The sequence below is a fragment of the Ambystoma mexicanum genome, chromosome 3q (assembly GCF_040938575.1).
Source record: "Ambystoma mexicanum isolate Mex_15411 chromosome 3q, UKY_AmexF1_1, whole genome shotgun sequence".
Classification (NCBI taxonomy): Eukaryota; Metazoa; Chordata; class Amphibia; order Caudata; family Ambystomatidae; genus Ambystoma; species Ambystoma mexicanum.
The window spans coordinates 840,717,767-840,734,593 of NC_090926.1; the positions used below are offsets into that span (position 1 = coordinate 840,717,767).

The window sequence follows — 16,827 nt, forward strand, 5'->3', positions numbered from 1 at the left end:
CACTGGAATCTGTAGTCGGTAGGACTGCTTAAAAGGCAGTAGCCTACTGCCTAAATCTGTAGGGTTGGCAAGTATGCTGACTACACATGTCTGCAGTAAAACGGCACCCAAATGTCGCCTAAAAATACAAACATGAAACATCCCGCTTATAAGTAAGCAAAGGGTAACATATGTTTCCTTTTTCTAGTGCGCATTTCTGGGGATAATTCACGCTACATTCTTTATCTACCTGCCCTCTATGCAGTATCTGTCATTTCCCATGCGTCTGAAAGATCAGCAGAAAACATACTATCATTCATGTGGAATGCTGCCCTGACCTGCTGCAACAACTCAGCCCAACGAACCCGGAAGCATCTCTCTTTCTCCCTGGCAGAGCCTTCCGCGAGGCTGACAGTGGCGTTTCTTGTAGCTGCAGGTCCTGTGATACAGTATTCATGGAGCTCCTCCACTTTTCAGAGGAGCAGTTCCAGGCGGCATGGGGAGAGCTTGACAACCCCATGATTTCGGGAGATTGGGAGCTCTTCACCGAGACAATGGGAATACAAATCTATCGGCTTTATGACAAGGTACGGCATTAACGATGCAACTTCTTAAATGGTATCTACCCTCCATATATTATAATCTAATCAAACCAGAATCGCATTGGGGTTTGCCTAAATAAAACGAGCATTCACATTATGAGCCGTGACGTTGCGGTTTCCGGTGAGGTGTGTTGCCGTCTGTCAAAAGCCAAGCGTAGCATTGTTTTACTTTCACTTTCCATCCGAACGTGCATTGAGGCAAAGAAGGACCCATCACACACTGCACGTTTTGAGAATTACGTTTCACAATTGCTAAGTGTACACTTTATTTTTAGGCAGTCATCATCAAGCACGTTTTATTATCACATGTAGCATGACAAAGAGAGAGCATATATTCCCCATTAATTGGAAAGAACTATCCCAGTTGTTGGCATGGACGTGCTGCCATTGTCATTAGTTATTTATTTCTGGGGGCCACCTAACACTGAATTCCAGTTTTGTGTGTATTCCGAATATTTAAAAGCAAAATGTATGTATTTATTATGTTTCTGGGGCATCTGTTTATGTAGTCGTGAAGACTTCTGACTATGCTATGATATATAAATATAACCCAGCACAATTTACATGCTCCAATACTAGATGTCTATTCTGATTGTACTGGATTCTGCCTCTATCTTGACAGTGTTGTCATCGTCACATGGTAATATCTATTAGCATACTTTTTTTTTTTTTTTAAAACCTTTATTTTTGTTGCACTTGGTCACTACTTTCACTTGGTTACAGAGACATCATAATTATAGACATTACATTTTACAATATGAATCACATTACAGCATCAAGTTGTTCAAGTCCGCTTTTCTCGGCGAGATACTGTTTGTACCTGCCCCAAATGTTTTTCGGGCGCGAGGCTGGGAGCACAGTATCAATATACAGTTCCTCCATGTCGTTCGCCCATGCCATGTCCCTTTCCCAGTCCGCCTTAGTAGGGGAGTGCGCACTCTTCCATCTGAGGAGGATCGCCCTTTTGGCGAGGAGCAGACTTACATTCAGAAGCTTTCGCCAACTCGGGCTTATTTTCTCAATTGACCCCAACAGGCATAATCGTGGGGTCCACTCTAGTGGGTGGTCTGCCATCTCGTCTATCGTCTGACATACAGCTTCCCAGTATCCCCTCAGTGCACTGCACCCCCAAAGCATGTGATAAATGCCAGCATTGTCCGCATGGCATCTCGGGCATTCCCCTGTCATGGTTGGGTATATGCGTTTGAGTTTCTCTGGGGTGTAATGTGTTCTCTGAAGAATTTTATAGTGGATTAGCCTGTATTTGGAATTGCAGGATATCTGTTTCACGAGTGCACAGTATTGAGACCACTCCTCTTCCCCCACCTCTTCTCCAAGGTCCTGTTCCCATTTTGCCCTTGCCGGACGCTGCTCTTGTGGGCGTGTGTGGAGTATGGTCTTGTACAGTGTGGAAGCTGTTATTTTTTGGCGTCCCCCCATAAACATGTATCCCAGTCCCATGTTGACTGGGGGTTCATCAGGGAAGGTTGGCCATATATTTTGTGTAGCTGCCCGCAGACCAGAGTATTGTCGCCTAGCCGTAGGTGTGTTACCCACCTCCTCCCTGATATCCTCCCATCGAATGAACTGCCTGTCCACAAATATCTGCCCCCATTGTGTTATGCCCTTAGCAGACCAGTGGCGGGCCGTCTCTCCCTCTGACGTAAAAGGAGTCTGCGGCATACCCCAGAGCGGCATACTAGGGTGGTATATCCTTTCAGTATTGTACATTTCAACAATCCTGGACCACGCAGTGATCACCACTTTAGAAGGTCTCAGGGAGTTATAATGCTTAACACCTGACCGTGTAATTTGGTGGAGTGCTAGTGTGGCCTCTTTTTCCAGTTGGTTAGGTACTGGGCCCGCTGGGTTGATAAATGTCGTCGCCCATTGGTTCGCATGTTGTGCCTGCGCGCTCAGGTAGTAGAGTTCAAAGTCTGGGGCCATCAAGCCACCGTACATGTAGTCGTTTGTAAGTGTCCCCCAGCCCACTCTCGGATGGCCATCCCATACAAATGAGGAGCACGCGCCCGCGATTTTAGTGAATAAAACACGCCCCGGCCACACCGGCACCGTGCTAAATAGGTAAAATAGCTTAGGAAGGATTATCATTTTCACCAGTGCGATCTTACCCATCATGGATACCGGGAGGGCCCCCCAGCGCTTTAGTTTCAGGCACAACGAGTCCACAAGCAGGTTGTAGTTCAATGCTCGGGATAGCTGAGCAGTCCGAGCAATCCATGCTCCCAGATATAGAACATGCGTCGGGCACCACTGTAGCCCATGCAGGCCCCGTGGCTTCTCTGTGGCCCCTGTGATAGGGAACACTTCTGATTTATTAATGTTAAGTCTGAGTCCCGAGAGTCCACCAAACCTCTCCACCACCGCCAGGACCCTCCCCAGTGTTCTGTCTGGATCTCTCAAATATAGCAGAATGTCGTCTGCGTACAGGTTTATAATGTGCATTGTTGCCCCTATTTTTAGCCCACAGATGCCGGCGAGAGCCCTCAGTTCGTCTGCTAATGGTTCAATTATCAGAGCAAACAGCAATGGCGAGAGCGGGCAACCTTGTCTCGTGCCCCCCCGGAGCTCAATCTGCTCTGTTAGGGTGCCGTTAATTCTAATCCTGGCCTGTGGGGACGTGTACAGTAACTTTACCCATCTCAGGAAGTTCGGGCCAAATCCGTAATTTCGCAATACCCCAAACAGGAATGGCCAGGACACCGTGTCGAATGCTTTGCGCATATCCAGCGACACCGCTATCGCCTGCTGATCCGGGGGGGTCGTGGTTAGGACCTCATGGCATTTCCTAATATTAGTAGCTGCTGACCTGCCGGGGATGAATCCGGCCTGATCTTCGTGGACCATGAATGGCATCCACGGTGTCAGTCTTGTGGCCAGTATCTTTGCTAACAATTTGGCATCTGTGTTAATTAGTGATAGAGGTCTATAAGACCCGCAGTCCTCTGGGGGTTTATCAGTCTTAAGCAACAGTGTTATCACCGCTTCCCTCGTGGACGCTGGGAGCTCCCCTCCCTCCAGGGCCTCGGTCCACATAGCCAGTAACCTGGGTGCCAGTAGGAGCTTAAATGCTTTATAAAATTCTGCGCTTAGGCCATCTGTACCCGGGGCCTTCCCGTTCGGGAGAGCTTCGATGGCCCTTATCACTTCCGCCTCAGTTATCGGGCTTTCCAACACCTCTCTCGTGTTTGCAGCCAGCAGGGTCGTCGGGATACGGGATAGATACTGCTCGATCTCACCTTCAGTGGCGTCTGACTGGGGTGAGTATAGCTCCTCGTAGAATTTATGAAACGTGGAGCGTATACTGCCCTGATCTGTAGTAACCGTGCCCTCCGCCGTTGTTATACATGGAATGTCGGTCGGACCCCTCTCCCCCCTTACCGCTCTGGCCAACAGCCTCCCCGGTCGCTCGCTCTCACCATAGCGGCGAGCGGCCGCCGGTCTGTCAAAGTAGCGGATCTCTTGATCCGCCGCCTCATTGAATTCGTCCAGTGCGTTTTTTAGGTCTAAGGCTAACTGAGGCGTCGGTTGAAGCTCATATTGTGACTGTGTAGCAGCTATTTGTGTTTCGAGGCGCTGCATCCTATTCCTTATATCTTTGAGGATGCCACTCTCACTCGATATAGAGGCGCCTCTAATACACACCTTGAATGCTTGCCACAAAGTCGCCTGGCGAGACACAGAATTATCATTAAATGCAAAATACTCCAGTATGTGCTGTTCCAGCGTGTTCCTATAGACCAGGTCACGCAGCGCTGCAGGTTTAAACCTCCAAGGGGGTCTATTCACTGCTTCGCCCGGTATTCGGAGGTCCAGCACTATCGGTGAGTGGTCAGAGAACGTCCTGGGCAGTATCTGTGCTGCGAGTACCCAGGCCAACACTACGTTGTCTAGTAGCCACATGTCTATCCTGGAATGCATGTCGTGCACCGTGGAGTAATAGGTGTATCCCCTCTCGGATGGGTGTAATGTCCTCCATGCATCTTTTAGCCCCAGGTCTGCCATATGAGCCATTATCGCTTGGGCGGCCTTAGTCAAAGTTCTCACCTGTGTTGAGGTGCGATCCATGTCCACATTCAAAATGGTATTGAAGTCCCCCCCGCAAATCAGGCGAGCAGTTGGATAGTGGGCCAGCAACCCGAAGAGTTCGGTGTAAAACACCGGGTCATCCAGGTTGGGACCGTAGATATTGAGGAGGACCACCTCTCTATCTTGCAAATTGCCATGTACCAAGACATACCTGCCCCCTGGATCACACCTCACCTCCTTGCACGTAAATCGGAGGGTTCTGTGTAACAGTATTGCTACTCCCCTGGCCCTATTCGAGTAGGTTGTGAAGTATTGATGGGTTCCCCACTTCGGCGCCAGTTGTTCCCCGTGTTGCGGGCCAATGTGTGTCTCCTGTAAGAATAGGATTTGTGGAGCATGTCTGTTAATGTAGGCCATGATTTTCCTTTTCTTAACCTTGGAACCCAGGCCCCGAACATTCCAACTCATGATTCTGATATTCTCAGAGCTCCTACCCGCCATCCCGTTCAGTGTGAATGCATTGTGAATCTGTAGAAGAGTGTCTCATATAGTTCCCATTCGTGCAAGTATGTTGTAACCTCGTGCTTTTAACTTTCTCCCCATAACAATAACACATCCCCACTTCCGTCCCGATCCCACCTCCCCCCACCCTCACAGCACCCCGAACTTCTACTGTGCTTAAAGAAACCCCCTCCCCCCCACTAACTTTTAGCATATGCACCTGCAATTGGGGGGCCTGCGGAGATCCCCAGGGCCGATGCTCTTTCAGACTTAGAAAAAAACAAAACACTTAATCGGGTCCGGCATTACTCTCACACATATTAATGGCGGCAAGGACAGTCCCCACGTAGCACAAACCGTAGACACTGATTTCCCACCTTAATGAGTGTCCCCCTCCGGGGAGAACTGTTGAAGTAAGTGGAGCGGGCATGCATTGCCGTACCTCTCCGGGCCCTCCCCAGGGAAGTCACTCTTGATTAGCGTCCTCGGCGCTCCCCACGACCGTAGGGATGTGCGTCTCCACAAAGTTGGCGGCCTCCTCAGGGAAGGTGAAGAAATGGACTTTGTTCTTGTACAGGATCTTCAGTCTCGCCGGGTAGAGCATTGCATATTGGACCTGTCGTTCCCTTAGCAGTTTCTTGACACCCGTGAATTGTTTCCTTTCTTGTTGCACCGCCAGTGTAAAGTCAGGGAAGATCCGTATCACGCTAGCCTTCCATCTCAGCTCCTGCTTCTCTCTTGCCGTACGTAATATCAAGTCCCTGTCCCTGTAGTTAAGCACACGTGCGATTATTGGTCTCGGGTACGCACCGGGTTTCGGCTTTGGAGCCATAGATCTGTGTGCACGCTCTATTAGGAACATGGGGGACCACCCTGGGTCGCCCAGCAGGTCGCGGAGGAGGGCCTCAACTCCTTTCTCCATAGAGCCCTTCGTCGCATCTTCAGGCACCCCTACAATACGGATGTTGTTGCGTCTTGATCTCGCCTCCAAGTCCTCGCATTTAGATTTAACAGTTCCCAGTTCAATCGCCATTGTGGACACCGTGCTTTTCAGGTTTTCGAGCGCCTCCTCCGCGCCTGATATTCTGGTTTCCGCTTCGGCTATGCGCGTCGTAGTTTTATCCAGTTTAGCCTTAATGGATGCCACATTTGCAGTGATCCCGTCGAGTTTGTCGTTCAGGGCGCCGAACCCCTGCTGCATAGCGAGGAACACCGCTTGGGGGTCCATCTGAGCTTGCGGTGTCGTTTGTTGATCTGGGGTGGGCGCCGGGGGCTCCATCTGCGAGGTGGTTTCCTTCTGGATATTTGTGGTGTACTTGTCGATGGCCCCCCTAGTCTTCTTGGATCCCAGGCTCTTGGGCATTATCCGCTGTTATTTGTATGGACTGATCGCCCCAGGCCACCACGACCCTCAGCACACCCGCCGACAGGCGTCCCCGATGCCTCCGGTGCGCAGGGTCGCGTGATCGAGTGTCGTCCCTCCTCGGCAACCCCCAGCGGACCAACTCTGGGCCCCCAATGTTCAGGTCGTGCGTTGTCAAGCCACGGGAGGGGGGGGGGTCAAGAGACCGTGCCGTAGAGGAGACCTCAAGCCTCTGGAGCGAGGGCCGTCGGGGGCCCGATTAGCAGTTAGGAAATGTAGCCGTCGGCTCCCGCCAGGCAGGCAAGGTTCCCGTGTTCCGCCGTAGCAGTCGATGGACGGTGGGGCGATGCCGAGGGGCCGAGATGAGGGCCACAGTATCCAGCCGGGTTAAGCAGCGCGGTGGGGAGAGGCCAGTAATGAAGGTTCCTCCGCGAGCAGGCCGCGGATTGCGCTCGCTTTCTCCCGGGCTCCTCCCCTCTTCAAGGCGGCCGCGTAAAGGCCCCCGGCGCGGGCGCTCTCCAGAGCCGCGATAAGTCAGGATAGCAGCAGGCGTTCGGCCCAGAATTTCACCTCCGGGTAGCCCAGTCACCACCGCACCCTCCGTGCGTCGCCCGGGTGTAACCGGACCCGTTGTGCGGATATATTTGGAGCTCGGCCCTGGTTCACTCCGGAGCTCACACAGAAGCGGCCATCTTCCTCTGTGCGCAACAGCGCCCCCTATTAGCATACTTTTTAAGCATTGTTAAACATATTATAAATATGTGTTCATTAATGAAGTGTTAATAGTAAAAATGCTATTCTATTGTCACTATGGAGAGGGTGTGAAGGTTCATTGTCATTGCTGGGAACTCTAAATGTATGCACTTGTGTCTCAGGGACGTGTGTCTGCCCTCGGGAAAGAAGCATTTTTTTTCACGAGCTCCCTCGTTTTATGTAAATGCTTCGACATTCTTATAAATCCAGTGAATGTGTTTTAATTAATGTCATGTCCACCAAAACATATGACACCTTGCTTGAGATTAGCATTATTTGTCGAGCCTAATCGGTGCCTTGGTCTCCGAGTAGGTTCTGTACCCTTCTACCCTATAGACTATATGGTTGACCACTCCTTCCGCCCATTCCTCACTCCCCCACTTACCTGTTCCTCTATCCTCTCTCCCACACAACAGAAATAGAAGGCAGGTTTTGCCTGGAGCCCATCTACCATTTTCCTGACATCCTGTGAACTGCACACACACTGTGGGTATGTTTTCTTTTAAAAAAAAAACACTATTAATACCTTGGGGCTCAGCCACAGAGTGCTAATAGCAATAATAGCCTCTTTGGCGGGCTAGATCGTATCAGGCCTATCACTTGGACCCTGGGCCGTTACCGGCCAATTCAGCCTGTCACTGTAGGTCTTAATGCTTCAATAATGACATGGCATCAGTTTGCCTGAATGTGCTGCATACATCAGATTCAATTGCAGAATTTGTGATGCAGCTTTACATTCTTTTTTTGGGGGCCATAGGGAAAGATACCCTCTCTCTCATCAAAGCAGACTGCACATATTTATGAAATTACTCGGGCAGGACCTTCCAGTCTGAGGTGAAACCAGAAGTTCCCAGGCATATGATAGTAGATCATTAATTATGCAAATGCACAGTCTGTCTGCAATACAATCTCCTTTACCTCTGATTTCTCCTTTCCAATTCTCCTTCTCTTGACCTCATTACCCTTATTGAAAGCTGGATCTCTCCCTCTGGGTCTGCAAACCTGGCTGCTTTTAATGCCCCTGTCTACACCTTCACTCATTCTCCCCTCCCCACTGGCAGGGGTGGTGGTTTAGGAATGTTTTCATCCTCCAAACTTCCTATCTCACCTACTCTTCTATCTCCCGCTAATTCTCCCTCATTCAAATACACTATCTCCACAATCACTGCACTCTATGGCATATATATTATCTCTCTCTACTGGCCACCTCATCCCGTAGGTCAATTCTTCAACCTCATGTCCCAACTAATTGACACTCTCCCTCACGGTCACCACCTCATTGGTGACTACAACCTCCCCTCTCTCTCTGATGCTCTATCCATTGACTTTAACTCTCTTCTACTTAACATTTCACTCTCTTCTGTCCGCTCTCTGCCCACCCAATCAAATGGAAACACCCTTGACCTTATTCTCATCTCCTCTCAACTCTCCGCCTCTGATATCACCAACGCACATTTTCCCCCGGTCATGCTATAGTCTTTGCCTCAATGTTCATTCCTGCTTCTTCCTCACTCCCTCCATCTACTAGAACTATTTTAAAGCACAAGTTTCCCTCCTCCAAGCTTCCTGACTACTTCTCTGACCTACACCTCTCTCTCCTCCTACGCTGAACTCACCTTTCCATCCACTGAAGAAGCCTTCACTAACTTCAACACTGCTCTTTATGCTCTACTTTGCTCTCACTACTCTCTTACTACACTCACTCCTACTCCAACTCTATCTCCCTGCTCTTCAAAACTATTCATCTACTCTTGGCTCTGCCAAATGTGACTTCTATCTCTTTCTTATTTTGTCTCCATCCTCCCAAACTAGGCACCTGCAAAAATCTCTCTACTCAATTCTCACACCTCCTAGATCCAGCACCTTCTCCTTTACTCTTTCTGCAAATTATATTTCTCACCACCTTGCATCTAAAGTTTCTACCATTCGCAATACCCTTGCTAATTACCTTTTTATCCCCACCTCATGCTCACTTTCCTCCACCACACCAACTGCTATTATTTCTTCATTTGCCCCCATCAGCACTGATGAGATTATTGTGCTACTCCTCAAGGCAAACCCTCCCTGTCCCCCCACTGACCTACTGTCCCTGCACATTGTCAAGCACATATCTCTGAGTGTTGCTCCACATCTTACTTCCCTCTTCACCTCCTCTCTTGACAATGCCACTTTCCCCTCATCCTATAAAATAGCTAGTGTTATCCATCTGATTAAGAAACCTGGTCTGGATCCTAACTGTCCTGCCCACGTTCGTCCTTTCTAACTTCTACCACAGTATTACAAATTCCTAGAGTGAGTAGTGTTCAGTCGACTCACTGAGTTCCCTGATACACACAACCCCTGCGACATACTACATTCTTGCTTGCAACTTTTGCATTCCACTGAGACAGCTCTTCTCAATGTCAGCAACTTCATCTCTTCCTCTCAGCATGCAAACCTTTCATCTATTATTATTCTTCTCCACTTCTCTGCTACCTTCAATACTGTCAACCATTCTGCCCTAGTCTCTACATTCTCTCTCCTTGGCATCAGAGATAAGGCTCTCACATGAGAACCCAGGCTCAACCACCTCAATATCAGAAAAATCAGTAATCCTCTTCCTTTCAATACTGTTAAACAGCTAAAGTCTCTGCCTCAGTCCTTTCTAGATCTGACTACTTTGCCATTCTCCTCTGCTGCCTTCAATACTGTTAACCATTCTGCCCTAGTCTCTACATTCTCTCTCCTTGGCATCAGACATACGGCTCTCACATGGTTTGCTTCAGACTTTGCCCTCAGACACTTTCAGGCATCCTGGAAAAGCCTTACCTCTGCACTCACCCCCTTTGAAGTTGGAGTTCCACAAAGTTCTGTCGTTGGTCCACTTCTCTTCACTCTCTATGCTTGCGCTCTTGGTGCCCTGATCTCCTCCTACGGGTTCTCATATCAACTCAAACTCAGATCATTTTCTCCTTTCATTCCTTATCCGACGAGCTGTTGTCAAACATTTCAAACTGTCTCTCTGCCAATTGTTCGATGGCATCTCACTCGTTCTTGCTCAACTCCCTTAAGACTGAAGTTCTCTTCTTCCCAGCCAATCAGGCTACCTCTTCCTAGACTTCTCTTCTTTTCTTCTCTCCGGACTACCTTCATTACTCTGCTTCTGCTCATAACCTTTGTGTCCTCTTCAACCCATCACACAATGTCTCACTCTTCATCTCCATATCTGCTATTGCAGCCATGCTCAACCACCTCAATATCAGAAAAATCTGTAATCCTCTTCCTTTCAATACTGTTAAACAGCTAATCTCTGCCTTAGTCCTTTCTAGATCTGACTACTTTGCCATTCTCCTCTGCTACCTTCAATACTGTCAACCATTCTGCCCTAGTCTCTACATTCTCTCTCCTTGGCATCAGAGATAAGGCTCTCACATGGTTTGCTTCAGACTTTGCCCTCAGACACTTTCAGGCATCCTGGAAAAGCCTTACCTCTGCACTCACCCCCTTTAAAGTTGGAGTTCCACAAAGTTCCGTCGTTGGTCCACTTCTCTTCACTCTCTATGCTTGCGCTCTTGGTGCCCTGATCTCCTCCTACGGGTTCTCATATCAACTCAAACTCAGATCATTTTCTCCTTTCATTCCTTATCCGACGAGCTGTTGTCAAACATTTCAAACTGTCTCTCTGCCAATTGTTCGATGGCATCTCACTCGTTCTTGCTCAACTCCCTTAAGACTGAAGTTCTCTTCTTCCCAGCCAATCCGGCTACCTCTTCCTAGACTTCTCTTCTTTTCTTCTCTCCGGACTACCTTCATTACTCTGCTTCTGCTCATAACCTTTGTGTCCTCTTCAACCCATCACACAATGTCTCACTCTTCATCTCCATATCTGCTATTGCAGCCATGCTCAACCACCTCAATATCAGAAAAATCTGTAATCCTCTTCCTTTCAATACTGTTAAACAGCTTATCTCTGCCTTAGTCCTTTCTAGATCTGACTACTTTGCCATTCTCCTCTATGACCTTCACAACTATGCTTTTTCACCTCTTGATCAAGTCCTCAACTTCGCAGTCCACACACGTTTCAATCTTTCTCACTTTACCTTAACCTCCTCTGCCCGTTGCCAATCTAGCTGGCTATCTATAAAACAAAGGACTAAGTATAACCTTCTTCCCATCATCTTCAAAACTATCCATGGACTCGCCCCACCCTATCAGCTCGTCTCACTCGCTACTCTCCTTCTAGCTTGTTAAGATCTACCTCAGTTCACCTCCCTGGCACCACTGGAACCCCCTGTGCTGCCTCTCGTTTCCTCTCATTTCCACTCTCTCTCTTCGTACTAATCTACTTTGGAATGCTCTTCTTCTTTAAATTCAACCTCAAAGCTCTCCCTCTTCCTGAAGAACCTGTTTCCTTGCACTCTGTGTTACGGCATCATCCTGCTTTCCTCTCCCTATCCTTCATGGACAATCCTACATCACTCTTCCATCAATCCTCCACCTTTAATTCACCCTTAATTTAGCACTTTCTCCACCATCCTGTACATATGTCATTCTGTCCTTTCCTTGTCCCTGGTTTATGTTTCCATCTTCCCCTGCAACATCTGGTATTCAAGTCACATTCTCTCACCCCATTGTAAAGAACCCATGTTCTCTGCTCCGTTATCAATCGTAAATTCTGTAAGAGCTTTTGTGCCAAAAATGCATTGCTTTCCCTGTAATTTCTATTAATAAATAAATAAATCAAATAAATAATCTTCATTCATCCGTTTCTGTTATTTTAAAGACATAGCATACCTCAAATCTGCTTGCCACCTCCATCACACATTTCCATTTCAAAGAGAATATGATGCTTGTCTTGCTTCATATGTATCTCGTCCATGATTGCAAGACTCACCATTTACCTTTGTATAACATTTACATTTTGGTAGCTACAGATTTGTAAGTACTTGAAAAAAGGCTTAATAAGTATACACAATTCAACCTGTCTGAGGGGTTGATTGAACTGTGTAACATTAGCAGAGGTCCAAACACTGAAGAAAACCACCAAGAACCAAGAAAATAAATATCTGCCCCCCTGGCCTGTGCAATATAGTAGATTGTGGATAGTTATTACATTAGGGAAGTCTGCCAGTAGTTAAGAATTTGTCAATTAAGAAATAATTGTTGCAAGTCTGGTTTTTTCAGATTTATGGATCTGTTTAAATATTCCAATGAGTTATTTGAAAATGAATGTTGAAAGATGGTCTATGCAAATCTACAGTCAATAATGTGTTTAGCCTGAGAACACATTTTCAGAGGTTTTCCAACCCAGTAAAAGGATCCAGCTATTACACATCTCAAAAAAACACTGATGCAAAAATAAACTGAGTTGAACTTCAATATAAATAAGAATTTCTGAAGTGCTACAATTTTAATGAAATTCACATTCACACAGGTAATGCAATATAATGGGCAAACATACCCCTTTCCTGGTCAAGGGTTTGTTTTATTCATAAATGGAATATACTTTATTTACCCAATTGACTTGTTATTAGTGACCTTAATGTCTAGGTATATTTTTGGTATATATATTTATTTATTTTGTTATTTATGTAGCGCGCCTAACCCAAGGGCATCTGGGCCCTTTTCTTACATGTGAAGATACAATAGTTTACATGGTTACCTATGTACAAAAATCAAGGACACATATTGCAGCATTATTAACATTATGTACATCGTTGAATAGGGGCATCCCCTAGGTACTTGTGATCCTATAAGGAGCAGCTCGTTTTTTTCGTCGTCATTCAGGCAGAGTCCATGATGAGCCATCCATGCCTGGATCGTTATGTACATGGCATTGAGGGTGGCAGTGTCAGTGGCATGATCACCGGTGATAAGGATAAGGATTTGGGTGTCATCTGCATAATTAATGTAGGTGGCAACCAAATCATCAAGGCAGTCAATTAGGGGTTTAGTGAAAATATTATATAATGTTGGAGGGACGCACAAGCTTTGAGGTACTCCCCATAAGACAGCAGTGGGTGGAGCTTAAGCCTTAGGGGAGAAGCCTCTCATTGTTCTGTCTGTTAATAAAGATTGTATCCATTGAGTGGTGTTCGGGGAGAATTGTGCTTCTGTGGCAATGTGTTTGCAAAGGATATTGTGGTAAACGAGATCGAACGCAACCGAGAGGTCGAGGTGGAGAAGCAGGGCTAATTTTCCTTTATCTCTTACTTCATCCATTTGGATTTTTAAATCCAAGAGGGCTGTTTCAGTCCCATGTCTCAGGCGGAATCCCGACCGACTTAACCCAAGGAGGTTATTGGTTTCCAGTTAGTTTTGAATTTGAAGGTATGCTACCCTGTATAGTATTTTTAGTAGGAAGGGCACTGGTGTGATTGGGTGATAGTTAGTAGGTATGTTTGGGTCAAGTATAACACCCATGGGTTTTTTAGGATCGGTCGGGAAGCAGTTGTTTTTAAACGAGGCATTGATGAGATTCGTGATGAACGGGGTGAGTTGATGGGCACAGTCGTTGATGACTGCTGCCGGGCATGGGTTGCCTTGGCACATTGAGGGTTTATGGCTAGAGATAATTTGAAGGAGTTCTGAGTTTGTGACCTTTGTAAACTCAAATTCTGGCACTCCAGCTACAATTTTGACTTAAGTAGTGTGATTTTGTCTCAGAGAGCATTTTGGATGTTTGAGCACCAGTTTGCATCTTTGTTGCAACTTTCTACTCGGGGTAACATGAGATTGTAATTCTGTGAGGATGGAAAAGAGTTCCTTTGTTTTTTAATTGGCCTTAGCAATTATTTTGTTGTATAGTGTGCTTTTTGTCAGGAGGACCTCTTGTATGTACTCATGGGCAGAATTCTAGTTTATTTAGTTCATTAGCATTCTTTTTCCAAGGAGATTCAGCTTTGCTCTTGGTTCATTATTATAAGTAGTTTAAAATTAATTGAGAAATGTTTTCCTCCAGAATAACAATACCTCTGTCTTGGTTCTATTAATCTTATGACCCAGAAACTGTTGAATATTTTTTGATAACTGCTTCTAAGAACAATGACACTCTATGAGAGGTTAATGTAATTTTCTTAATCCCCAATTGGTCTATGCACCCTATTACCTATGGATTCATTCTGATCTTAATGAACAGTTTTTATATATGCTTAAGGTGAAACCTGCTTACATGGACTTTTCCAGAAATTCTATTCATGATAACCTTTGACTCGTTGGATGGATTCACGTGAAATGATCCCACAAAAAGGTTTTGACTGCACTCTCTCCCTCCAACCTGGAATTTGGGAACAATTTGTTAATAGAAAAATTTATGAGAATGGAAAATAGCTTTTTTCAGCTTAGTCCCATTCGGTTCCTCTAAGAGAAAAAGTTTTAACACTTGCAGAGTGAAAATTGCTGCACACCTTTCACCAAATAAGTAAAAGTTGGGCACTCTTGCAGGTTTGGGTTGCATTTTGTTTTTATCTATATAGCGCTTAACGCCAAAGCGCTTTTCATTGAATCAAACGGTACACAGATGTGAAAATAGGTAAACACAAGCTGATAGAGCGAAAAAAGATCACAGCTGTTGAAGGTGGTCTTTGAGTCTAGATTTAAACAGGGAGAGACTGGGTAAAGCAGGAAGAGACAGCAGGAGAGAGTTACAGTGCTCAGGAGCCATGTTGGAGAACAAACAGAAATGGGAAGGGACATGGGGCGAGGGACATTTAGGACAAATAGGGATTGTTAGCGAATAGCCCACAATTGAGATTAGGAAGAAACCAGTGAAGAAAGATATAGAGTAGCCAGTCCATAGAGGCATTTAAAGGCAAGGCATAGGAAGTTAAAAAGAAGCCAAGCGTCGAAAGACAACCACTGAGGGTGGTGCAAGGCAGTGGAGATGGAGTTTCTGAGAGAGAGAACACAGAGTATGAATGGGGGAGTAATAGATGGAGCAAAGAGTGGCAAGACGATAGGTTTGGAGACCCAGGAGTAGACAGGAGCAATAAAAAAGGTGAGAATAGACTAAATAAGTGATCAGACATTTAAAGGCACGAAAAGTAAGAAACCAGTGTGTCTTTCCGAATGTTAAAAAGCTGGAACCAACATAAGCGAGAGATAGAGGAAATGTGAGAGCAGAAAGATTGTGAAGGATAGAAATGCACATGTAGATTTTGAGCAGAGGTGGCAAAGGAGAGGGAAGCAGGGGAAAAGAAATGGTGGGAAGGGGAAGGGGAGAGGCAAGGAATAAAAGGACCTCGATTTTTGAAGAATTAAGATGTAACAAGTCTAAAGACATCCAGGATTGGATGGTGAGAATTCCTGCAGAAAGGGATGACAGGCTAGAATTAGAGAAAGAAGAAAGTGTAACATTTGGGCGCATCCAAATGCTATGAAAAACCATGTGCAGAGATGAAAGCCCCAAGAGGTGAAGAATAAAGAGAGTAGAGGAGAGGGCTAAGCACAGAACCTTAGGGCACACTCTATAAAAGAGGGAAAACCAAGGAGGACTGACCCAACTAAAAAATGAAAAAGGTATGGTTGGTAAATTAAGATTGAAACCAGTCCAAGACAGAGTCACAACAACCAAGGTGAAAAAGAGAGGAAAAAGAATAAAGTGGTCGATCGAAGGCAGCTGACAGATCAAGGAGTACAAGAAGAGGGGATAACTTATAGTAGAGAGCGGAAATAAGAGATTCAGATAGAGCCATAAGTGCGATCTCAGTGGGATCAGAGGGCCTGAATCCAGATTTAAAGAAAGGGAATGAATGAAGAAAGCAACAGATTAAAGAGAGAGGTGAGCTAATTTGCAGGGAAGGGAGAGAATCTCCAGGGGCAGCAGTAAGATGAGCAAGAGCAAGACAAGAATTGATGTTGGGTTTAGCAAAGTCAAGAGCAGAGAGAGAAGAAGAGGAAGCAGTGTCAGGTGAAAGGGCTAGAGAATACTCTAGGTTTAGAAAAAGGTGACAAGGGTAGGATGAGAGGGAATTGAAAAGAGAGTTAAAGTAAAGTTGCTTAGCAGAAAGGAGAAAAGTATCGTAAGAAGTGTGGAGGGAGGACATATAGTTCAACTCAGAGCAAGGCATATATTAGTTTTCAATAATCGATTGCCAGATTTAGCTAATTAGCATTTTTTTGCTTAGCAAATGAACTAATTTGATTAGCAATTGTGTACTTATATTGAATGTCACCAGAATTAGTTGTACCCGAAGTAGAATTAGCAAGAATGCAGAAATTATTTCTATGTACCTCTGAAGTATAAATGTGAGAGTAGTGAGTGTGCATGTTGAGAGGGCTAAGTGTGAGAGCTAGGATGCAAGAGTGAGAACTATGGTGTGAGAACGAGAGCTTTGGTGCAAGAGTCAAGAACTATGGTGCGAGAGACGAGTTTGGGCAAGGCTTCAAAACTAACCAGGGTTAAATAGTGTGAGAGGTGGTGTTGGAGAGAGCCAGGGTGCAATAGAAGGGGTGTGTGGGAAGCTGGTGGAGACAGAGTACATGTGTTTTGTGACTGCATGTGGAGTGCTTGGAGGGTGAAAATGAGCCCAGGGAAGGTGAAATGTTGAAAATAAGGGTCAGTTAAAAGATACAAAATGTGCAGGGCAGAAGAAAGAGGAT

General features: G+C 46.0%; 1 protein-coding gene across 1 annotated transcript in view; it reads left to right on the forward strand.

Moving 5' to 3' along the window:
* The first annotated feature begins 322 nt into the window (after positions 1 to 322).
* PCTP (phosphatidylcholine transfer protein) overlaps positions 323 to 16,827 on the forward strand; it is a 436,827-nt gene continuing 420,322 nt past the window's right edge. The window contains exon 1 of the mRNA XM_069654937.1: positions 323 to 566. Within this exon, the coding sequence (XP_069511038.1) occupies positions 435 to 566 (132 nt within the window). The 5' untranslated portion in view covers positions 323 to 434. The remainder of the gene's footprint in view (positions 567 to 16,827) is intronic.